This window comes from Sphaerodactylus townsendi, linkage group LG03, assembly GCF_021028975.2.
Source record: "Sphaerodactylus townsendi isolate TG3544 linkage group LG03, MPM_Stown_v2.3, whole genome shotgun sequence".
NCBI classification, from domain to species: Eukaryota; Metazoa; Chordata; class Lepidosauria; order Squamata; family Sphaerodactylidae; genus Sphaerodactylus; species Sphaerodactylus townsendi.
Genome location: NC_059427.1, coordinates 48423070 through 48448122, shown reverse-complemented (window position 1 = coordinate 48448122; position 25053 = coordinate 48423070). Strand labels below are relative to the sequence as shown.

Genomic DNA, 25053 nt, shown 5'->3' with positions numbered 1-25053 from the left:
CCTGCGGAACTCCCCAAGGTCCCGCAGGGCCCGGACAGCTGGAGGAAGAGCGTTCCACGAGGCCGGGGCCAAGGCTGTGAAGGTCCTGGCCCGTGTGGAGGCCAGCCGCATCACCGAGGGGTCTGGGACCACCAGTAGATTGGCCTCCGCCGATCCGGAGAGGCGGCGTAGGGACATATGGGGTTACGCGGTCTCAAAGTTAAATGGCCCCAGGCCGCCGAATGGCCTTAAAGGTCAGCACCCAAACACCTTGAAGATGATCCGGAACTCTACTGGAAGCCAGTGCAGCTGCTGCAAGGCACAGGCTGGATGTGTTCCAACCAGGCGCTGCCTGTGAGCAAAGCGTGCGTATGCTGTATTGGTGAACCAGTTTTAATCAGCCGGATCAAACGCATAAGCCTTGAAGGCCAGCGTAGAGCCAGTTACAATAGTCTAGTCTGGAGATGACCGTTCGCATGGACTTGCAGCCAGGCTAGATCCATTCAGGAGAGGAAGGGGCCAGTCGCCGGGGCCTGGAACGAAGCGTGAAGAAAAAGGCAGCCAGTTTGTATGGGCCACCTGGGTCTCCATTGAAAGAGGAACACTGAAATCCAGGTGGACTCCCAGGCTGCAGGCGGACGAGGTCGGCGCCAATGTCGTGACCCCCTCCCACACCGACGACTCGGAAAATCCTCCTCCCTCCCCTTCACAGCCAAGCTTTCAGAGGATCTCCGTCTTCGATGGGTTCAGTTTTACCTGCTCTGCAATCGCAGAAACCAAATCCAGCAACCGCCTCCAAGCAGTGCTGGCCAGAGCCACAGGAGCGTGACTGCTCCCCTCCATCAACAGAATGAGCTGTGTATTGTCATCAGCATACTGATGGCAAATCAGCCCAAAACTCCATACCCAGCTGGAGCAAGAAGGGTCGCATGGCCAGATGTTAAATAACGGTGGCAGGACAGTAATGCCCCCTGGAGATTACACCGCAATGGAAGCTGGTACTTCCGGGAGGCCTGGTCCCCGCACCTCACTTGCTGATTCCGGCCCCAGAGAAACAAGGTTATCCACTGAAGGACAGTGCCCCGCACTCCGGAGGCGGCCAGGCGGTGGGCCAAAAGGTCGTGGTCGACCACATCAAATGCTGCGGTGAGATCTAACAACACCAGCAGCGCCGATCCGCCTTGGTCAAGCTGAATACCCAGTTGATTCTGGTTGTGAAAGCCTTTGACAATACATATAGGAATATATTTATTTGTTAACTTCATGCTCTTTGAGACTCAAGGTGGATTACCAAATACTTTAAAAAATTTATTCAGCCAGATAAAATGACCAATAAATGATTCCATAGGACTAGGATTGTGTGTGTGTGTGTGTGTGTGTGTGTGTAAAGTGCTGTCAAGCAGAAGCTGATTTATGGCAACCTCTTATTGGATTTTCAAGGCAAGAGATCAACAGAGGTGGTTTGCCATTGCTTGCCTCTACATAGCAAGCCTGGACCTCTTTGGTGGTCTCCCATCCAAATATTAACCAGGGCTGACCCTGCTTAGCTTCTGAGATTTGACATAATCGAGCTACCCTGGGACAACCATGTTAAGGTCCAACTAGGATAACACAACTGGAAAACAATTTTAAAAACCCTGTCTAGGGTATGACATACTAGTGGACTACAAAGGTAGAAGACAATGATGCAAAAGCAAGAGCTCTGCAAGACAATCTTCAAACATGGGGAATGAGCATTGAAATGACAAATATGATTCAATGCAAACAAGTGTAAAGAGATACACACTGGGGCAAATAATCCCAGCTTCATATATATGCTGATGTGATCTAAGCTGGCAGTAACTGACAAATACAGGGACCTTGTGGTGATGGTGGATAGCTCAACGAAAATGTTGATCCATTGTGCAGCTGCTCTGAAAAAGGCATATTCCATGCAGGGCAAGGTGAGAGACGTACAGTATGAACATTCATTCATTCATTCATATAAACATGTATGGGCTTTTGTTGATCTTACACATTTATATGGGGGCACACTTAGAATTTCTGTCCAGATGAATGGTTCTGTTCACATGTAGAGAGAACATAGCATGCTATTAGGCAGTCATGTTGACCTGGGGGTCCAAAGCTATTAGCGGCTTTTGTGAGTGACAATCACTACCTTGAATTGAATACACTATCCAGTGAAGTTCCTGAAGGAATGGGTGTGATATGCATGCTCAGTGCCAGGCTATGGGTTCTGACACCTTGCTCAGCCCAGATACTAACTGAACTGCAATATTCTGTATCAACTGAGGGCCCAGCCAGACCATCAGGTTAGACCTGTGTAGGTGCATTCAGTAGCTCCAGCCTCCATGAGGTGGCAGTGGTATGGGTCCAAATGATCACTGACTTGGGATCACAACGTAGGGAGCCATCTCCTAGCCTGAACGGATGTGCATAGCCAAAATGGGGATGCGGTAGCGATCAACCCTGTACCCATTTTGATAAGAAAACTCGCCTCCACCCTCTCCCTGTAATGGCTAAGGGTGGACTGTCCACATGGATTGATCTGCCAGAAGCTACCCCATAACTTCCCCCCTTGGAGCCAGAAAAATATTTGGGGGGAGGGGGAACCCGTCAGGTCCTATATGATCCACCACAGCATCACAAATGGGCATAATTCCACTTGCCGCACAGCTTCCTAGAGGCTTATCTAGAAAAAAATGTAGCCTGGTGCAAAAATCTGATCCACCCCCCACCCCCTGGTGCAGGTGGCTGCCCTCTCACACCATGACCAAACAACTCTTTTTTTGTGGGGGGGAAAAAAAAAAAACACAGCACCACCACCAGCACCAGCAGCAGCATTAAAAAAAAATGACATCCCACAAAAACAAATGAGTTGTTTTCATTTCCAAAGGAATTTGCTGTTTCCAAACTGGACAAATAGGCCAGCTTAATAAAAACTCACAATGAATAGCCCTGTACATCAGCAAAGCCCTCAGGAATGCCAGAACTATAATTAACTAGCAGCAAGTAGCCCATAAATTACATCGATGCAGGAGAAAACAGCTAAAAATAAAATACTATAATTTTCAAAGGAAGAGGCAGCAACAAAGAAAAGGGAAGCAATAAGGCAAAAATGGTGTTGAGGCAAAACACAGGATGCAGGGGGGGGGGCTCTGTTTAGTCATGATGTGGCCTGTTACATGGAGACCAATAAATTATCACAAGAAAGATACAGGACAAAGTGCTGCCAGTGGCTGTTCTTGGACGGAGAAGTGAAAAGGTGCGGGCCAGGAGGCATCAGTTAATGGAACGCATGGAGCGGTTGCTCCTAGGGAACCGGTGAACTTTGACATGCTTGGACAAGTGGTCACTTCGAGCAAATTTCTTCTCGCACACTGGACACTGGTAAGGCTTCACTCCAGAGTGGGACCTCCGATGTCGAGAAAGCTCATCTGATCGGGAGAACCTGAAAGAAGAGGGAGGGAAATACCAGCCATCAGTTTGTTGCTTTTGATTCTGGGAGAGTCGATCAATCCACACAAACAACAGTGTCTAGCACTTGTAAGGCCATCTTAGAAATCATAACGGCTTTTGAAGGATGGTCCATATTATTATTCCCAGTATTTTTATTCCTTTTTGAATATTGCGGGAGGGAATCTAAGGCCCAAGTTTGTGTTGCCAATACCACCTCAAAACAACAATCGTTCACTGCAGCAGTCAAACTCTTCCCTTTGGTTCAAACTGCCGGTGTACTACACCTATTGAAATAAGAACATTTCTACCTGCCCAGTTGAAATGCAGTTCCAATAAAAATAGTCACTCCCATTTGTTGGCGTGAATACATTCTTTCTCAACTCATAGATGAGGTGAGGTCTGAAGAAGGGTTCTCCTGAATTCCAGGAACATGCCCTATTTTTAACAGTTGTTTTGGCATCACTTCAGATTTTGTCATTTTCATCTGGCAGATGTAACACACACACACACAAACACACACACACACAGAGATTTACTTTCTCTTTAAAAGTACTCATAGAAATTAGTGCTGACTCTCAGTCCAACTTCAAATGCCTCTAATGGTGTTATCTTTTCTGAGCATCTATCCGAATAAGTAGGCATGGAAATCCAGTAGGCCCTAAGGCGTATTGAGATCATGCCCTCTAGGCATGTTTGGATCATGGTTACTGAACCCAGTTCCTAACCCCCTTGCATCATCTGGATCTTCTGAACAGAGCTTAAATGCACAGAAGAAGCATGGCACATGGACTCTCTCAGCCACTGACCCTTTCATCGTACTCTATGTCTAATTTGTGGCTGCGGAGCATTGTAATTTGTTGCACAACCTGTAACAAACCGAAGAAACGTTCAATAAATATTGTACTTATTGGAAAGTAATATCATACTGTATGGTGATAAGTATTGTCTTAATTCCTCCAGCTGAGGGGAAAAACTTACATTGTGCCCCCAGATGTATCTTTTCCCATGCAGCAAAAGGCACTTTAGAAACTTTCCTAGACCAGACCTCCTGAGCCCAGTGCCCAGCTATCAAGTACAGTCATCATGGTGTTTCCAGCATTGACGCTACACTCGGAACAAACAAGTTAGCATAACGTTGTTCATAGGATCATAATCACTAAGTGTACCATATTCCCTGTCCTCTGCCCACCCCATGCCCCCTATCCTAAGCGTCTGGATGTGTTTCTAAATGGTTTCATTTAGAAATAACTTCTCTCTCTTTTTCCCCCCCTCTGACGTAGAACAGGAAAACAGTATTTTTCTCTAACATGGACTCTCTCAGTATTCCTCTTTTCTGTCAGTTATGGAAACAGAGCGACACATGTCGCTTGTGCATCCACTAACTCTGTAAAAACAATAAACCCTGATTGATATATGAAGTCCAAGGTTTGGGGCAATGAGCATGTTCCAGTCTATCCCTTTCTCACATCCATTTACCACACTTGCAGTTGTCTGGAAACCGTTTCAGTTTTAGCCTGATGCATATGCCTGCTACTTATCATCAATTGTTAAGCCTTGCAATCCTTACAGAACTTTTGCACAATTTTAACTAGTTTGGATCTCTGTGGGCAAGAGACACAAATATCACAGCAAATATTTTTTACTCAAATCATTGGGTGCATTAATTTGGCTCACTCAATGGCCTGACACAGGTGAAGGTATATGGATTTGAACAGTTAGCATTTAGAAGACACTTCAGTTGACTTCTTCCTTTTAATAACAAGGAGCTAGAGGGCACACAATACCCAGTTTTCATTGTTCTCTGCAAGGGGGAAGTGTCACATGGGATACTTTCACATACAGTGGCTTGTTGCAGAAATGTCCTCCATACCAGGGGAAACCTTCACAACATTGCAGGAACATGGGGACAGTTTGCAGTCTTTTTTGTAAACCACTGAGCATTTTGCAACAAAGAAGGAGATACTATCAGGGACAGTGAAAAAGATTTGTTTTGTATCCACCAACCCTGGTTTAAAAGTTACAGGGCACTAATATCTCATAGCCAAGTTCTGTTTTTATAACACTGTACTGAAGAACATTTCACTTCCATATTGTTCAAATTGGTGCTAAATAAACCAACAGAGATAAATGTTTCTAAAAAAGGAATCTGTGGGGGTTTACACTTTACCACATAATCAGGGTAATTTACAATGCTGTCCTCCTAAGCAGAAGTGTAGCCTTCTCAGTTGAATGAAGTCAACGGCCTTCAAAAGGTATAATTCTCCTTAAGACTGCACTGCTAGACGAGTTCTGCCAAAAACCAGGACAGGAGAAATAAAAGACTAAATATCAAGGCAGAGGAACAGTGCTAATTTCTAGCATGGATAAGGAGGAGTTAATGATACACAACTAAAAATAGTTTCCTTTCAATAGTGGTGTCACCAAGTGGGTGACAGCCAGAACAGTAGCAAATACTGGCAGAGAAAAGTATTCCTAAGAAATGCTATCTGCTGTTTGTTTACAGTAAATAAATGAAGTCATGGACATTAAAAGAAGGGGAAATCTCTAATACGGATTAGTGAAAAAAGAGAAAACAGCCTGATGACTGCATTCCTTTTTTATGAAGGAAAAAGGCACTCTGTTCTGATTTAGGACTTTGTGTTCAAGATCACCTTGTGCCGCAAGTGGGTGGACAGGACCAAATTGCTGCCAGTATTGGACTGATGCTTGAATTACACTCTTCATTACAGGATGATGTATCCATTAAAGGTACTAAGGCAACTTCAGACACTCACCCAACTAAACAGAGATCTTCACTGGTTGTGTGGATTCACTGGTATTTATTTAGGGCAAAGTTAGAAATGTTGAGGCCATTAGAATTTGACATTATCACAAGTGCAGAGCAAAAGTCAGAACAAAAAGATATGCATGCACATCTCAGAGATGTGCCTTTTGACCCATGGAAAGAAATATGAGTCCATATGATAAAAATATACATTGCATCATAACGAAGCCTTCAGTTGATCAGGTAACAATGTCACTATGTTCTTGCTCAGAAAGATCGACTTACTATAACCAGAGAAATAAACTCACAGTTTTCCTTATGTGTTTACAAAAAAATAAATTTAAAACTCTAAACATTAGAACATTCAAAGTAAGCCGAAACCTATGGAGGCTATTCCACAAAAAGAATGTGCTAAGTGTTTTCTAATCTTCTGTCTACCAATTTTAGTTTGTGTTTATGTCATGCACATTTGCAGTGAATGGAATGATGAAATGTCTTCATCTATACAGAGTTAAGCTAATATCCTTGGGGAAGCAGATAGTAGTCCTATTGACCCACAGTAAATTTTCAAATAACACATTACCAATCACTCATATTACACCAGAACACCAACTATAAGCTGTATCTGAAAATGGGGGAAGAGTACAGTGGTGGGATTCAAATAATTTAACAACTGGATGTTTATAAGCATCATTTTAACAATCGGTTCTGCCGAAGTGGTGCAAACCTGCTGAATCCCACCACTGGAAGAGTATCTTTGTTTAGTTACAGTTCAGCTCCTCTAAATTAAAACCTACTTCCTCAGGATTTAAGCACCATAATTTGGGTCAAGTTTTTAATGGATTTACACTCGTTCCCCCTTCTCAAGTCACTGTGGAAATGGTAGCTCAGCAAAGTGGCCATAATGGTTTCCTGATATCATTGCCAAGTAGGGCAACATGTGAAAGTGCCCTTCACACCACTTGTGTTTCATTGAAGTAGTTCATCCAGTTATTGGAACATATTTTATTATATAAAACACACAAATATGCAGCACTGTTTCTTGTCTTGGGCAAAGTTTCCGCGACGGGTTTCCCATGTTTCACTCACGCCGCCAAAGCAGTTCTGGCGGCGTGGAGGCTTTCCGATTCGCGATGCAAGCATCGCGAACGAGACCGTGAAAGCAGAGGCCAACAGGCGGCCAGTGCGGCTCCGCACGGAAGCCGCCTCTTCTCTCTGCGCCCCACTATTACAATGTCCTCAGCCGCGCCTGCTTCGTTGGCGTCAAAGCCCCGCTGACGCTGCCCTCCGGTACTCCTGGAGGTCGGAGGGACGAGTGTAATGAAGCGGGGCTGCGACGCACCCAGCAGACGCATCTATTTGCTGGAACATCGTGAGTGGGGCTGCAGAAGTGAGATTAAAGCGTCTTCCCGGCGGCGCTGATTTCGCGACCCAGCCGCCATGAAGACGCTTCCTCCCCAACAACAACCCTTTGAAGGGTTGTTGTTTAGGGCGGCCTGAGGCCGCCCTGGGGGAAGGGAAGCGGAGTCAGGTCGCCGCTGCTGCGTTGCAGCAGCGGCGTCTGTACAAACGGCGGCCTGGGGGCGGCGTTTTTAGCGCCCCCAGGCCGTCGTTAATGGGCCGTGCGGAAACGGCCTTGGTTTTTCCAAATGACCATCTTTTTTCTTATGTATTGTAGCCACATAATAAGGTGCCTGAAAAGTCTTCCGTGTTGTTTCTCCTGCTTTCCAATGCAGTGGTGCCAAAAAGAGGTCATTCAGCAGCTGGTAATCATCAGTAGGTCCATACATTACTTTTTAGTTATTTTATTTATACTCCACCCTTCCTGGCCAGATTTGGGCTCAGTGACATTCTTTGGGTCACTGAGATGCCTCTTGATCACTGCAGTGCAGTGTCTTGATTACTGAATATCTTGACTACATAAAGCATCTGCAAAATTAACAGAGGCTTTTTCTGAACCACAAAAATAAAACATCTTGCAGACATTATAAAAAAAACCATTTGGGGGGTTTTTTGTCTGCATAGGTGGGTTCTGCACGGGCCGCTACAGCGGCTTCCCACTGGCATATATGATGCCAGTAGAGCCCTGGGGCTGTTCGCGCGCTGAGGTGCAAGTCACCCCAGAGTGGCAGCAGCCCATGGAGGTGTCTCCATTTTATTTCCCCACCCTTACCTTCTCTCCCTGTGGAGCTCCACAGGGACAGGGAGGCGCTGCCCCGGGGGTTGAATGGCAGCGTGGGTGTGCCTCCCCATCTCCACAAGGAGAGAAGCTCCACAGGGAGAGCTCCACAGGGAGAGAAGGTAAGGATGGGGGGAAATGGAGGTGCTGAAAGGAGTGTGTCCAACCCAGTGCCATTTGCACAGCACTGGCAGGGAAACGCTGTTGCCCAAAAGCCTCGCTCAATAGTGGGGCAGGAAAAGCATGGCACTGCCTCATTGTGGAGGCGGCAGCTGTGCAAACAGCACCCCAGGGATGGCATTTTTACTGTCCTTGGGGCGCTGTTTTTGTCTTGTGCGGAATCCGCCATGGTGCAAAAAAAATAAAGTATTGCCAATGAAAACATGGAGATCCTCCATGCTGCCCGCCATTTGCTGAAGGTTTCCCATGGATGTTTCCTCTACTTGGCTTGCAGCCACCCATCATTTCAGTATTTAAAGTACACAAATACACGTAGTTTTGACAGGTGATTTCATGAACATGTTGTTTTTTCCATTTTTTGTTTTCCATGAGATGTCTTCGAATGTCTTCGTAGCGTCAAAGACACCTCACTGAAAACAAAAAAATTGGGGAAAAGGACATGTTCATGGAATTGCCAGGCAAAACTAAGTTTATTCATGTACTTTAAACACTGGAATGGTGAGCAGCTGCAGAGGAACATCTGTGAGAAACCTTCAGCAAACGGTGGGTGGCACAGAGGTTCTTTGCAACAGCAGAAAACGGTGGGCACGAGAAGCAGAGAAGACAAAAGTGAGAGCTTTGAAATTGGGTGGGAGAAAGGAGACATTTCCTGAGCTCTGCATAGCAAGCAAGAAACATCTTGAAAATGTCTTGGGGAAAAAGATCACTAATTTAGTTTGGAATACAACAGGTTGAGCAGAAATAAAACATCCTGAAGATTCCTTCAGGAAAAAGCTATGTGGAGTTCTTCCCCAAAATGCTTTCTACATCCTCAAGATGTTTTATTTGCACTGTCCAGAAAAAGCCAGAATCTGTCCACTACCAGCAACCATTTTCGTTTCACTTTGTCTTATATGTCTAGTGCAGTTGTTTTAGACTGTACTTCTTCCTGAGTCATGGTCTGTTTAGGTTTTGCTGGTAACCTTTTTATTAGCTGCAATATTCCCACAGGAGACTCAATGCTACTAAGCTATACTGGGCCAAAATAATTTCCCCTTGTATGGGGCAATATTATTTTTCTCTGCAGTAGCTGTCATTGCCAAAATCATTCTCCCGATCTGCGGCACCATTCATGCTGACTCACAAACACATTTAAGAAATCATAGGAAATAGTTCTTCTTTACATGGGGAGATATTTTCATCTGCCTGCAGGCACTGTCTGCTTGTGTTGAACAGTTAGATCATTGCTCTTGAAACAAAAAAAGGAAGGAAGGAAGGAAGGAAGGAAGGAAGGAAGGAAGGAAGGAAGGAAGGAAGGAAGGAAGGAAGGAAGGAAGGAAGGAAGGAAGGAAGGAAGGAAGGAAGGAAGGAAGGAAGGAAATCTAACAGTACAATTGGAAGAGCTATTAATGTAATTGAAATGATTCAGGGTTGGCCTTGATGTTGTCTTATCCATGCTCCATTGTTTTTGTTTTGTGGTGACTTTCCATGCTTATATTGTAACTTTTTGAGACAATAGCCACATTATGTGATATCATCAGCCTGTGAATTTTCATGAATTTTCCCTTTCAATGGATACTACTTATCTGGACGGAGCTAGGTAAAACTCATACGTTGCTGCTACTGTCACATGATTTTTTTTTAAGATGTTGAAAGCGACCATGAGGAAGGAGTAAAAATGGAAATAAAGGAGGGATGCACAGATTTCTCTTGATCTGGACCTTTATTATTTTGTGGGTCTACTCTGCCTTGGGAAGCAATCCCCTGAACTCATTTCTCTAGGAAGATTTTTCAAATGAATTCAGCAACTACAGCAAGTACAGCTTGTCACAACATTGATTTCCTTCATTTCATGTACAACCCCCCCCCCCCTTTACACTTGCATGTATGTATTGATGAAACACTGTCAAAAAACAGTTTTGCCAGGATTACATATGATTGCGCCTAGCTTTTGGGGGGGTGGGGGGATGCCATGTTTTATTGATGCACACATGTCTCCCTGCACTTAGGTGAAACACCACACATGAGTCTTGGTATGATTAATTATACAATCATATCAAGGTTGCTTTTTTATATAGTTTTTCAAATCCTTCATTGGAAAAACACTGCTCAGAAAGGATACTGATGCAATCAAGCATATGATTGCATCAGCATTGTTTGTTTTATCTCTGAGCACATGCACATCATAGTGTACAAAGGGGGGAAGAGATAGGAAAGAACTGAAAGCTGAGTCTAATTACATATGTACAATGTTCCATACAACATTCAGATTTTTTTAAAAAAAGTTGAACTATTAAAAATACTTTCAATAACTTCAGGGGTCCCCTTTGGAACCAAGTCTACAACCTTTTTTTAAAAAAAGAACTAAATAGAACTGTCCATCTCGTGCTGGGCCATCTTTGTTTTAGAATGTTCTGCTTGGGTCCTAGTGCCTACCTAACAGAACTAGGTAGGCAATAGGACCCAAGCAGAGCATTCTAAAATAAAGATGGTCCAGCACATAGTGCATGAAGTTACAATTCCACTTAGTTCTTTTTGTTGAAAAGGTATTTAGCTGATTCAGAACACCAAAAGAGAAATTTGGATAAGAGAAATCTTAGAAGCATCCCTAAAATAATGCCTAGACCAGCACAAATTGTAAGACATGAAGTGAAGTTAGTTGGTAGATTGGCCTTATCATGACTGTCACTTCTGTCAACATCCTCGAAACAGGAGGAAGACAGCAGAAGAAAGGAGTCATGACAGCACTGATAGATGCAAAGGGGTTTGGCAGCAAACTGGTATTGGATTCCCTGGTGCATTTTCAGCATTCTTCTTCTTCAGCATTAGTTTCCTCAGGGGAAACGAATGTGCCTTTGACCAGTAATGAAACGGTTGAGACCTGCACTCAAGAAAAATTCATTTTCTAACAAAGAGACAGGGTAGTTTTTGACATCCTTTCCAGAAAAGCTGCCCTTCTCAAAGTGCTTTTTTCCATATTCCCAAGCAAGCGAATTCATAAGAAGAATGGGGATGCAAGATGCACACTGGGAAAGATATTCCTGAGCACTTTGGCTTTTTCTTCATTCTTCCATTGCCTTCCTATTCCGATGGAGAGAAAACTCAAGGAAAATAGCACCAGTGAAGGTGGTAAGACATCAGCAGCATGGAAGTAAACCCTAAAGGCAGTTCACTCAGGAGCAGAGATCTCTCTCTCCCTGCTTGCCAACTCCTCCTGTATGCAGATGCAGAGAAGTCTCAAAGCTATGGGTGTACCAATACCGAAGGGAACATTTGTTCAACAGTATTTAAAGGGGATTTTATGGGGTGCTGAGATCCATTACCCATTCATTCTGGAACAGACCTACTAAAACAAGACCACCTTCAAGAAGTCCTCAGGAATTATGACAACTGTACTCCACGTTGAAAGGATTTGGACATGACAGGTGTGAGAACATGGTTGCCAGCCAACTAGAAAAAAACCATCAAAAATTCCAGACTAGGCAGACTTCCTCTGCTTCTTCTTCAGCTGCTGCTGCTGCTGATTATTATTATTATTATTATTATCATCATCATCATCATCATCATCTTTTAGGTCGGTTGTCAGAAGAATCAGAAAATAAAAGCAGGGAGGATTTTTTTGCAATTTTAGGATTTAAAAAGCCCCTATGAATACACAGTTCTTGTTTTAGGTTCATTCCTCAAATCTACCATGCTGTACTCTGCATTCTACCTTGCAACACCTATTCTGAACCATCTCTAGGTTTTGCCTTGAAGCCCAGTACAGATTTTTTTTGTTTAATTTCAAGAATGGCAACCACTTACTGGAACCAGTGGCATTTCAAAGAATTACAGTAAGTGATTTCGAGACTATTGCTTTTATTTCACTATCCTAAGGGAGATGGAACATCTTTAGCTCTGTTTTAGCTCATGGTTTAACATTTCCATTTTCTTTCATTGTTCTTTGTGCAGTTTTGTGGGAAAATACCCACTCACCCTTCAATTCTAAAGAAAATAAATCCTACCCACCTTGGCACATAGAAGAAAGGGAAAGACTGGAGGAAAAATACTAGAAGTATCTTGGGTCATGTTAATTCGGGATGATAAAGAAAACCTTTAAAGAAAACAGAGGCTCCAGATGTACTCAGTCCAGTCATATGAGGTCCCAGCTCTCTCTGAACTTCTGAAAAGTAAACATGCTCCACTGATAAAAAAGAGACTGTAATTCCAGGCTCAGTTGGCTCAACAGCTACTTGCTGATCTGACTTTGATGTTCAAGAAGAACACACAGCATGTGCTGGAATCTCAAACTTATCCTAAAGAGAGGTGTAGTTGAAGGAAACAAGTCTTTGGAAAAATTTGCACCCACCTTCTGTTTAAAAACAAGTCCCAATTGCAAAGGTCTGCATCAAAATCAGGACTATGCCAGAGTTAAAGTGGGATTGCATCTAAAACTGTAAGATTTCCCCACTGAAATTCACCATGAGTGAAGTCCTGGAGAAAATTCTTACCCTGACTTGTGGACAATGACAAATCTCCTTTCTCAGCCATGCAATTAACCTATGAACCATTCATATACTACTTGACCTGCCTAATATGTCTTCTGCTAATCACACAAGCAGAGGAGATGGACAGTCAGAAAACACAGCTGATCAGCTTGCATGAACAGGGATAGAAGGTAATCTGAGATCTCTGCTTACATGAGTAATCCATTCATGAGAGTGGTGAAATGTTTAGATTAAATTGCTCAAGTAATGTAGAGTAGTAGCACAAAGATAACTATGCAAGATAGCAACTTGGAAAGGCTCTGCACTCTAAATAGAAGTTCTAGAATGTCTACCAATGGCGAACTATGCCCAGGATCTGTAGTCAATTCTTGTTCAGAGCTTCTGTGGGTGGGGGGGGGGGGGAGACTTCTGAAGCACCACACCTCTTAAAGGAGACCTACACAATGAGATCTACCAAGTTAAGTGCATACAGTCCACTGAGCCAAGCATTGTGGTCAATGAAGTATTTAGCACCTACCACACCTGTTACTGAAAACCCAAGCAGGGACCAAAAACATGGCATTAAACAGCCAACGCTGATAATAGTATGCAGCCATGTATCAGAAACTAGAAGAAGATGATTCTGCATCCCACGAATCCAATACAGCAGTGTAGCATACTTCTTCATTCTCCTCACATGCTGGACTGCCGAATAATATTTTCAATTTCCATATCATTGAGAACCTGGCCACTCTGTTATGACAAACATTCAGTCAACATCTTCTGCACTTTAAAGAACTTTGTGAGTCTTATGCTCACACAGAAGTACCCTTACAGTAATCTGAAGGTCATATAGTCTATGCACTACAGAATGCCAGGGCTATAAATCAGTTTCTTACCAGCATTTTAAAAACCTGGACACATTTTTCTTATACTGTCCTTCATCTGAACACATTGTTTACAATAATTATGTGATAGGTTTCACTAGGGACAGCAAACATTCACTAGGGACAGAAAACATTTGTAATGTATATACAGGTAACTATCAGTACTGTGTTGTTTTTTATTAATTGTCAAATCTTTCTCTGGAAAACACAGGGAAAAGGCATGGAAACATCTTGCCTTATGCCTCATTGGCAGGAAATGCATAAAATTCATCAGAATGGAGAAATGTTGTCAATTTTGCAATCCTATGTTGAAAGCCAATGAACAACTAAGGACCAGTTATTCTCATTCACTGAGTCCCAAATTAGATGAGACACTACAAGATCCATGAATTGATCTACTAATTCTTTATATTGCTAAACAGTTGCTGCTGGATACCCAGTTTGGATTAGGGCCAAGACACTGAAGAGAAAGGGGTTTGTGACAGGCAAGAGGTTGTCCTGCCCCGAAGGAAAAATCAGCCATTCAGATGAGCCCATAGGAGTGCTGCTCAGCACCCAATCACCCCTGAGAAGGAGGGTGAGATGTTGGAGGGAGCAGAGGAGAAGAGGAGTTTAGTTCTGCCTCAGGGAGAAAGTAGTGACAGCTCAGGTCTGACTCAGGAAAAAGAGTAGACAGGGTAGCTCTGGCTAGTAGCGTGGCTGATCGCATCAGCTCTATCTCTGAGAGAGAAAAGAGTGCTCAATTGTCAGGCCTATCTCTGGGGATGAGCAGACCTTGTACAATTTAGTCTGACTCTGGAGAAAGGGGAGTCTGGTGTACATGGAATCCTGTGTGACAGAAGATCCAACCTAATAGCAGGTTAGTAAACATCTGGTTGTGCCTGAAAGCATTGTAGAAAAGTCTAACTACCCTCAGAGGTCACTGGAATTAAACCTTTCTCCCCAATCCTGGGCTATTTTCTTAACAATCAGTTGCCAGCCTGGAGTTGCTGTGCCCTTTCAGGTAAACATACAAGCAAAGTGCCAAATTGAATGCTTTCATCAACTGGGCAACTAACAAACCCAGATGGGTGTCTGAGGTCAGTCAAACAGCACAAAGGTATGGAGGAACAGTGTCCTTAATCTGAACAGGGGATCCTAATAGATGCTATTTGACACAAAAATGCTCAGTCACAGGTCAATACAAATGTAGAAGACCAAATTGCAAACATACTGAGCTTTTGTTGGCCCACACAGTGTGTGTTTCGTCATTCACAAGATTGAGGTTTCCATGAATCTCCATTTAAGATAATTAGAAAAAAGAAGCATCTGAATCCACTAGTTATATAATCCAATTAATACAATAATGCTACTAATTGTTGTTGGTATCTATCCTTAACTTTCATTCAACTTGAAGAAAGAATTGGAACTGGATTGAGAGCGAACAAAAGGCTGCTCCAACCAATAAAAAATCTCTGTGTCATGAAATGAAATACAAGTTGTTGTTAGTTTTCCTTTTTTAAAAAATCTATTTTTAAAAAAAAATTGAATGCCAATATATTATGTTATTCAGTTCCCCAGTGTTTTTAACATTATCTACATTGAAGACAAGGTGTTTGAATAGTGACGAGAGCCACAGGAACAGTGAATGTTAGAAAATGAACTCTGTTTCAATTTCTGACCGTCAGACAGTGAGTAATGAATGGTAATATTTAAAGAACACACTCTGCTGCCACACCCCAGTACTAACCTCCATCCACAACCAGGCCAAGTGCATGCAAAAGGTTTTTCTCCTGTGTGCCTTCTCAGGTGGGCTTTCAAATGGCTGCTTTTAGTGTACATCTTGGTACATCCAGGGAAAGTACATTTGTGCATTTTAATAAGTTCAGCTGCAGGGTTCTTTTGAAACTTTTGACCCATGATTACGCCAGTTTGACCCTGGATTGTACCTCCTGGTCCAAGAGGTTTTGCAGCAATTGGAACTGGGGCTATGCGAACAAATTTGGAGGATGAGTTCAAGTTGGACGATTGAACAAGCTGTGGCACAAGTGCAAATGTCTGCCCTTGGATGTTGACTAGGAGTTGTGCAATTTTAATGTTCTCTTGCACTGGTCCTTGTGAACTAGGGCTCGTGTTTGTTGCCTGTTTCACTTGCACTGGTTGGATTTGGAGCATGACCGGTATCCCTCCATCAAGGGACACTCCTCCATTTGATGCATGGCTACTTTCCATTGTGCTGCTTGATTGTTCACTTTTACTGTCTTTTAAATTATTACTTGGCACCGTGTGGTCTTTTTGCTGTATGGAAGCCATGGTAATCTGGCTACATGCTCTTATGTCTTTGGTCTCACTTTTAGGCCCTTCCTTGAAGTCTGCTTGCATGTTCTCTTCTAGAAACTCCTCAATCTCCTCAAGGGTGGGCTGAAATGGTCCAGAATCTTCCATCTCCACCATAAACTCTGGCATCCTAAAATGTTCCTCCTTCACAATGGGCTGAAGTCTCCTTTTATCCCACCAAGAGGAAGGGCCATTCCCAAAAGATGCTTGGGACAACAAGTAGTCCAAGATACTGTCCTGACTTTCCATACTTGATGAACTCCCATAGCTTGAACCAAGAACTTGGGAATCAGGGCTGGAACAAGAACAAAAGCTTGAAGAATCACTGTCGTCTTCTGACAAAGGGGAAGGCAGCATTTGGTATGACTGCCCAATAGCTGTCATGTCCCCAAAATATCCAATAGTGGGTCTTGTGGATGAGAAAGATTCATCCGCAGGAAGAAAGTGATCCACCATTCCTGGATGATCGCTTTATGGATATCCCACCAGCATGTACCAGCAGTCAAAAACCTGAATATGGGAAACACAAACATTGACAGTCAGAAGTCAAGTTTAATCATTCATCTCAATGAGCTTAAACTACAAAGTGTTCTGCAGCTCAGATGGGAGTCCTCGCTGACTGCACATGTTGCTACATGCTTTGATATTGCTTGTATCACCCGAGAGATTTCTTGAGTGCTTGGAAGCCTTTTCCAAGATTGCACCACATGTTTGCAAAAGAATTCTCTCCAAATTAAAAAAAAAACTATTTCACAACGATGTGTTCTTTAGATTTACAACAGGCCTCCTTTCCAGAAGACTGCTAGCAAGAGGGAAGATGTTGCTGTCCATCTTTTGGCTGAGCAATGAGTGCTGGAGTCAGAGCCAAATGGATAGAGAAAGGGGGAAACTGCTGAAATTTTTACCATCCCCAAACCTCCGTATCAAGAAGAGTGTTTATTACTGGGCTGCATTAAAAACAACTCTTGTTAGTTCCCGAGTAGCTTTCCACAGGCTTTATTTTTAACTTTCTCACTTGTACAAATATAGGCTAATCAGCGTAATACAAGGCTCAGTGTAGCAGGAGCTAAAAATATGGGTTTCACTTCACGAGCAACTTTGCTGGGAGGATTTCCCCTTCCAGATTAATGCATTGGTTTGTCTACCATTATTGTCGCTCCTTGCATAGCCTTGAACCGAGCTCAATTAATTAACCATACGCGGTCCAATCTGGAGAGACATCTCATTTCAACAGTCTCATTACCACCATTACAAACGCCTATTATTACAATGTGATTGTCAACATTGGAATCTGGCTTGCCACACCATTGCACGCCTCTGAAACAATAGTGACTTCGACAGCATATGTCACTACCTATCACCTGAGAACGTTGCCTAGGGATGATCACAACCACACACCAGCTTCTAAATTTGGGGAACACACATTAGAATTAGCAACTCACCTCTAGTTTCAGTTCTCAGAGCATTCTGACCCATCAAATTATGCTGTGTTCCAACAAGCCTCAATTAACACAGCCTCAATATCAATTAACCCCCCCCCCCAAAAAAAAATATTAATTTCTCAAACTCCAGCATTGTATTTCTGTTTAAGTCCATCGGGGGAATCATGCATATATCTTCCCAGTCACAGTCACTTAAGTAACAGTTGCCCAGCAGGCAATGCAGCTCTTGCAACTTGCACTTCGGTTGTGAAAGGCAGAAGAAAGTGTCTGAGGTATACATCAAACCACAGTTATTTGTTCTGGTCAAAGTGGCTGATTGAAAACAGAGCTCACAGAGCTTTCTGCGGAAGATATGTGAATTGTGGAGACCAATCATTTGATCTGGGTTTGTGTGTGTGTTGTAATAAAGGGCATGTGATCTAACATGAAGGAAATACCAAGATGCCTTCTGCAGAGTCTCATTTTCCACATGTCCCTCTGCTACTGCAGTTCCAACCTCTTTGCCATGAGTTGTGGATATTGGAAACAAAGGATGCTTATTATACTTGCAGCCTGTTCTGCAGAATTGCCTCCCATTTTTATTTTATTCTGCTTATGGAAATGCTATATGGGGCTGATGCAGCCATAAAGATTTGTGCGCCGTTTCTCTCATAAGCTCCATCAGCACCCATCTATCAACATTCCACAGGAAGCAGTGAGCATGAATAAAAGTGCATTTATTTGAGACAAGGCTTTATATTGATGCAAGCCAGAGGACATGGATACTGAATTTTGAAATGAGACACATGAGCCTGCCACGTTGCCCATTTTCTCAGTTTATGTGCAAATGCCAGTCATCTCTTCCTGTCAACTGACAATGCTTAGGAAATGTTCACAAGTATTGAATAGTAGGAAGTTCAAACAAAGTTCAGAGCCTATCATGTGTGATTTTTAGCTTATAATCACTTCAAGCAGCGAAGGGGATTCCTCACATACCTGTGTTACACGCCTGAAAATACTGAAGACTAGATTTTGTGGTCAATGAAAAACCAGGAGTCCCTCCACAGAAATAGGCAGCACATGCACAGCCTATTTAACTATTCTAATTGGCAGATTAATTGATTAGCTGGTGGGGAAATCAGCCAACCTAAAATTAAGGACACAATTTATTTGATGAGGTTTTGATATATGTGTGTCAGTTTAATAGGAAATAAAAAGTATTAAAGTTGTGTTTTCCCTTCGAGCCATAGATCACAGATAACGCTCTGGAAGCATTGTGATCTGATCTTCCAAGCATCATTTTAAGATGAATTACACCTATGTGGGGCCCCAATTGGGATTACGGCCATGTAAAGGCTTCTACCCTTGCATGGTTTTCCTAATCAAAACCAATACCATGTACCATATTGTTATGACCCTCTAAAGAAAAAAGGCATGCAAACAATGGGTACCTGTATCTATAGAATTAATAACATAAGTACCCAGTTTTCATTAGTAGAAACGTGGGTGTGAAAGAGTTAAGCCTTCCTTCTCCTCTCTCTACATAGCCAAGATCAGAATTGGGGCCTCACACAGTGGAGTGAGTGCAGAGATACATCGTTGTAAAGGGGGAGCGGACTGAAAATGATTTAGAAACGTTTTAGGGGATTTGTATAGAAAAGTCCAGGGGTTTCTATCATGCTTCTATTGGTTCGGCATGTGGGGTAGCACTGCTTATTCACTTTTAAACTATCTCACACTATTTCAAGATCTCAAAAAGGCACTTACTCAGATGTTTTGGTCATACGAACACTAATGACTATTTAATCACTGAAGTAATTGATTACTTAACAAGTAGGCAATCAGTATTCTTCACCTGATTAATTTATTCCTAATATTTGCTAGTGAAACAAAGGACAAATCTGACCATGACAGTTTTTTAAAAAATATATATTATTATACAAACAAAAACTTCATAACAAACTTTGTTAACACAAATGTAAACACATAAATGGATAAACTACAGCACTGACAATGAGCTGCAAGTCTGTGGCAGCTTGGGTAGGCTAAAAATATTTATCTAGCTAGCACTGTCTTTCATTTTTGCATGTGTGAAAAAGAGGTATATAGCAACTGTATTGTCGAAGGCTTTCACGGCTGGAATCACTGGGGTGCTGTGTGGTTTCCGGGCTGTATGGCCGTGTTTGTCACAGCCTCAATGTATTGCCATGTGGCACATGGCTTTCAAAGGTGGCTCAGCAGTATGCAAATAGTTGGGCTGGAGATGGCTTCTTTGCATCGTGGGGCTATCATACAATGTTTCTGATGGTTCAGTCATCCCTCATACTTTCCAGTGTGTCCAGAAAATTATACTCTTTTCCATTGAAAGATTAAAGTACAGTTCTATGTTCCTCCACCATATGCTGGGCCTTCTTTGTCATAGAATGCTCTGCTTGGGTCCCAGTGCCTACCAGTTCTGCTTCCATCCCATCCATTCATTTTTTGCCATTCTTTTTTAACCTTTAAGAAACTGAGTGTGGGGCATCACCTGCTTTGCCGCGGTGTGAGACTGGCTGTTGGTGAATTTGGCCATCTGCGCTACCTCGAGTCTTCCTGCTCCCCCTATCAGCCAAGTCTCGCTGCCACCGCCACCTCATCAACGAGGCAGCCTGAAGATTCCTCCCCCAGTGGGTTCCTGCTCACTTTGGGGAATAAATATCTAGTATGTGAAACAGAGATATGCATAACAAAATGTGCAGTAAGTACATGCTGAAAAGTTATGGTTAACCATGGTTCTTTGGCACATGTTTACTTAGCATTTGGGAAAACATACCTCTCTTTATACGTCAGTATAGAATTAGGTATTCTTAAGCCCACTTATAATCAGTGGATTTCAGCTCACCTAACGCTTCTTTGGATTGTGATCGATCAGTTTACCAGGGCAAGTACTGATGTAAACTGCAAAGAGAAACAGGCTTTTATAAGAAAAGAGTTGTGTGTACAAAAAATATGCAATACACAAAGAAGGGCAGAAGATGTTAGTCTGGATTTTACTCAATGGGATGAGAAGCTTCGTTCAGGCCTGCGTTGCTCGTCCAGTACTCTAACTGCTTGTGCAGTACTCTGTCCTGGGTCTTTTCCCACACTAGGTGCCTCAGATCCTTTCATTTTTAGATGCCAGAGAATGCACATGGGGAATCTTCTCTATGCAAACAATGTGCTCTACCATTAAGTCATGACTCCATCCTATCATTTCAAGCAGTGTAAAAAGGACCTCTGTTTCAGAAATCATGGTCCTGAAACCAGAATCAAGAGAGAACAGGAAGAAGGAGCAAGTTTGTTTTCCATACAGGGCTAGCTGTTCTTCTTTTTATATCTCTGTACCATATGGCACAAATCAATGCTGTCTCAGTGAGGAAATATGAACATGAGGCAAGGGGTGATATCCACAAAAGCACACCAATCAGTATGTGAGATCTTGTGCTGCTTTCACTGCCCTATCAAAACTCCAACTGCAGTTGAAGGGAATTTAGGGTGTTGGAGGAATGCACATGATTAATCCCCCCACTAGTGGCCAAATGCTTCCTTCGACTCAAGATTTCCCAAGGACTTCGGACAATAAATAAAGTTACAAGTTGTTAAAAACATACTTTCATTGATTGATGGCTGTTCTGAACATTTAATCAATTAATGTGTTCCTTTAATCTGCAGCTGAAAAGCCGCCAGCACTGTAGCGATGCACATGAACTATTTCCCAGCGCCCAACAGTATCCCGGGTCTCAACCAGGCTACCAGTGTTGCTATCTTGCTGCTGATTTTCAGAGGAGCCTTGTTCTCCTCAATAGTTGCCTACTTAGGTCACCAGCAAAGAGGCAGTAAACATGCCAGTAGATCACTGCATTTTCCCAGCTAGCATTCAGAACAACATGAGGACAGCAAACAAAAATAATTGAGCTGCTTGTCCCTCACAGGAACATTGCGAGCACTAAAAGGGAATGCCCTCATCGCCTGTTTCGCTCCTTGTTGCTTTTCAAACAGCTGCGGATAACCACTCCAGGCTTGTCAACAAGCCCTTGATGCCAACCAATCCCATAGATCTGTGTGCTCCTTACTGCCCAGATTGCACAAATAGTTGCTCCCTGTTACATTATACACATTATTGGGACATAGTCAATGCATCTGCTAAAAACCGCTGCTTACTTTCAATAGTACACTGTGGCCCAGAAATTCCAAGAAATTCAGACTCACCCCACAACTGTTATTGTTTCCATGCAGGAAAATTATATAATTAACAGTCAGTGTTGTCTAGCACCCAAAGAGACAAGTTTTGCTTGCGGAATCCAAGACTTTAACCCCTGCCCAAACATGTATTCAATGAGACATATTCCAGCCTCAGTTTTTACTCCGGAATAATTCTGTCACACTTTATTGTGTTAAAGAAACTGCTCCCAGAAGGTGGCTATGCAGCCAATGAGATTAAGCTATATGAACAGGAGCAGGGCTGGTGTTCAAAAGGTAGAGTCACTATGAGCAGAGACCATGTTCTTCCCAGTCCTGGGATGGCCTTAAGTATACCAGCGCTTAGGAGAAGAAGAAGAAGAGTTGGTTTTTATACCCCATTTGGTTCTACCTTTGAGGAATCTCAAAATGGCATACAATCATTTTCCCTTCCTCTCTCCACAACAGACACCTTGTAAGGTAGGTGGGGCTGAGAGAGTCCTGAGAGACCCGTAACCAGCCAAAGATCAGCCAGCAGGCTTCATTTGTAGGAGTGGGGAAACAAACCTGGTTCACCAGATTAGACTCTGCTGCTCATGTGGGGGAGTGGGGAATCAAACCCAGTTCTCCAGATCAGAGTCCTCCACACTTAATCATTACACCATGCGGGCTCTTTACTCCCCCACCCCCACATGCCCATGAGTTTTCTTTAATGGAAGTGCTGTCCTTGGAGACACCACTACAACAAAAACAAAACCTGCCCTGAAAAACATCTCTGTGGGCGTTTTCGCACACACTGTTTGTTGCAGATCTGGCATGTGAGGTCGTCGCAGTATCACACATCTGTTCGCACACACTTAAGCCGAAATGTGTGCCGACCCCCTTTTTGTGCCACATTCCAGCCGTTGTTCCACATTTTTCCTGTCGCTCGATACTTGTGCAACTTTTTGGGAAAACGCAGTTTCCCCCCAGAATTTGGTGCCTAGCTGCTAAAACAAATGTGGAGCTTAAAGTGGATCAGGCGGCAGCTTAGGGTTTACCAGCTGCAGACCTAGATTTGATCCATCCAATGGGAGCGCGACGGGCGCCTGGCTGCGCTACAAGACATTCCTTTGTTCCTTTTGTACTCGGCCTCATACCGCTTCGGGTCGCGGTATGTTTTGCCGCCAATTCACCGGTGGTCTTCGCGGGTCCCCGCTGTAACGGTGATATTTGCCCAGCACGGTGACTCGCCAGCTCGCTTTCCTGCCCCGTTATCAGCGCGCAACGCTTCAAGAGTCTCTTTAACGGGATGGGAGGAAACTGGTTTAGCGCACAAACACCCGGCCGCCATTTCGTAAGGGTCCGGTAGGCTTTTATCATGCATGCCGGAGGAGACGAAGCGACTCCTCATTGGCCGCGTGGGGAAGAGGAAGTTCAGCTTCGCTGAAGTCCTCGCATCACCGCAACTTGGACGGTTTGAGAGGGTTTGGCAGGATCAAATGCGCCGTAGCAAGTAACAACAGGACGTCCGCTGAGTGCAGGACGAAGGCAAAGACTTTGAAAAGGGACTTTAAGCCGGATACACCCAGCACGAAACAACACTTCAGGAATGGGCCTCGGACGATGCCCTCTTCTATGAGGAGCCTCGAGCAGATGTTGGGGGGACAGGACTGATCAACCCCCCCGGGCAAGATCAGTCTTCGGGCTACAGAGTAAAGCGCCGCGGATCGCTTCTCCAGACGCTGCCGCCGGTGGGGAGTTCCACCAGCTGCTAGGAGCAGAGACTTGGGAGACCATAGGACGCCGGTGACCCCTGCAGGTTTCCACCCCATCCCCTACATCCCGGGTGAAAGTTTTTCCTATACTTCTGCGCCTGATAGCTCCTCGTGGATGCAGCTTGCGTTGCCCTGTTGTGCCTCTCTTGTGATGTGGGGGCACTCCAGACTCTGCAATCGCTTCACTTCTGGGTTGGTTTAACTGTGGTTCCCCGCCATGTCCCTATTCTCTGTGTAAGGCGCGGATGTGCAGGGGGAAATGCTTGCATTCCTCGCTTGTCAGCTAAGTTGTTGCACAGTGCAGTGGACTGTGGGTGAATCCTCAATTTCCTCCCTCTCCTCCTCTTTGGTCAACGGTTCTGCACGCGAGCTACTGAACTTGTAACGCTTTTCGCCAACTTAGTTTCCCACCTTCGTGAAATCAGCAATTCTCCAGGAGGACTTACGCCACGCGAGATCCCTATGTCGCCCAGATGAGTGGTGAGCCTATTGGCCGTTTAGCCTCGCTGGGCGTAAGGCCATGCTTTGTGGTGTTCCCAACGCATATCCCTTCCATCACAGTGCTGCATGCCTAAAAGTGGGAGATCGGGTTATGGGGCATAGCTGTTCTTGGATGGAATTTGCCCCAAAAACAACAGTGCACATATCTAATGGTTTCCCGCCAGGAGATGCCGATGGAAAGCAATGGTCCCCTCACAGGCTTGGCTGGCATGTGAGGTGACCACAACAGGATGCCTCTTAGCCATTGCATGTGTGTTAGTGCTGGGCGTATTCATGCTTCCTGCCAGGGTGGTGGTGTGCTGGCTGGAACGACATTGCGCGCTAACAATCTCCGTGCAGCCAGTCAGCTACTCACAGCGCAATGTCGTTAGTGCTTTGTCCAAAAGGAAGAAAAGTGATGAGTGCTCGGCCTCATGTTCTTTCTCCTTCATGGCAGCTCTCTTTGCAGACACACCTCTGGTGACATGAATGACGCGTCCTTTGACCATCCTGTATTGCTGGGGAGTTCTGGGTGCAAAATGAAGGTGCGTGCTGGTAAAACACAAAGTCCTTCCCAACCCCAATAATCTTCAGCCGCATTTTGTGGTAGGCACTCTGAGTGGTTGATAGGGACAGCAACCACTCCATTGCAACGACAAGAAGACAGCATGCCGCGATAAAGTGAATGCACCTTTCATTACCGTGCTCCACTGAGCTCTCACTGCTTGATTCTCAATGTGAATGCTAGGGGTTCTGATTCAGCTTATCTGCAAAACTCCTGGGATGCCTATGCAGATCTGCTCATGTGCTCAACAACAAGAAAGTGTGTCTCCTCCATGCGAGCCTATAGGGTAGATGACAGTGGATTCATAGAAGTCTCTTCCATCACTCCGGCTATTAATTTTGCTTCTTTCAACAACGATGTCCTTTCTTTACAGGCTCCACACCCCTGCCCATGATGGAACTGGACTTCACCAGAGCCGTGAGAG

General features: G+C 44.0%; 1 protein-coding gene across 3 annotated transcripts in view; it reads right to left on the bottom strand.

Moving 5' to 3' along the window:
- Positions 1 to 2785: 2785 nt before the first annotated feature.
- KLF15 (Kruppel like factor 15) overlaps positions 2786 to 25053 on the bottom strand; it is a 34923-nt gene continuing 12655 nt past the window's right edge. Inside the window, exons 2-4 of one of the 3 annotated variants that reach the window (XM_048487173.1) lie at positions 20443 to 20567; positions 15623 to 16719; positions 2786 to 3430 (exon numbers count right to left, since the gene is read on the bottom strand). In XM_048487173.1, coding sequence (XP_048343130.1) covers positions 3262 to 3430; positions 15623 to 16665 — 1212 coding nt within the window. In that variant the 5' untranslated portion in view covers positions 16666 to 16719; positions 20443 to 20567 and the 3' untranslated portion in view covers positions 2786 to 3261. The remainder of the gene's footprint in view (positions 3431 to 15622; positions 16720 to 20442; positions 20568 to 25053) is intronic. The other 2 variants (XM_048487174.1, XM_048487172.1) reach the window with 2 other exon arrangements.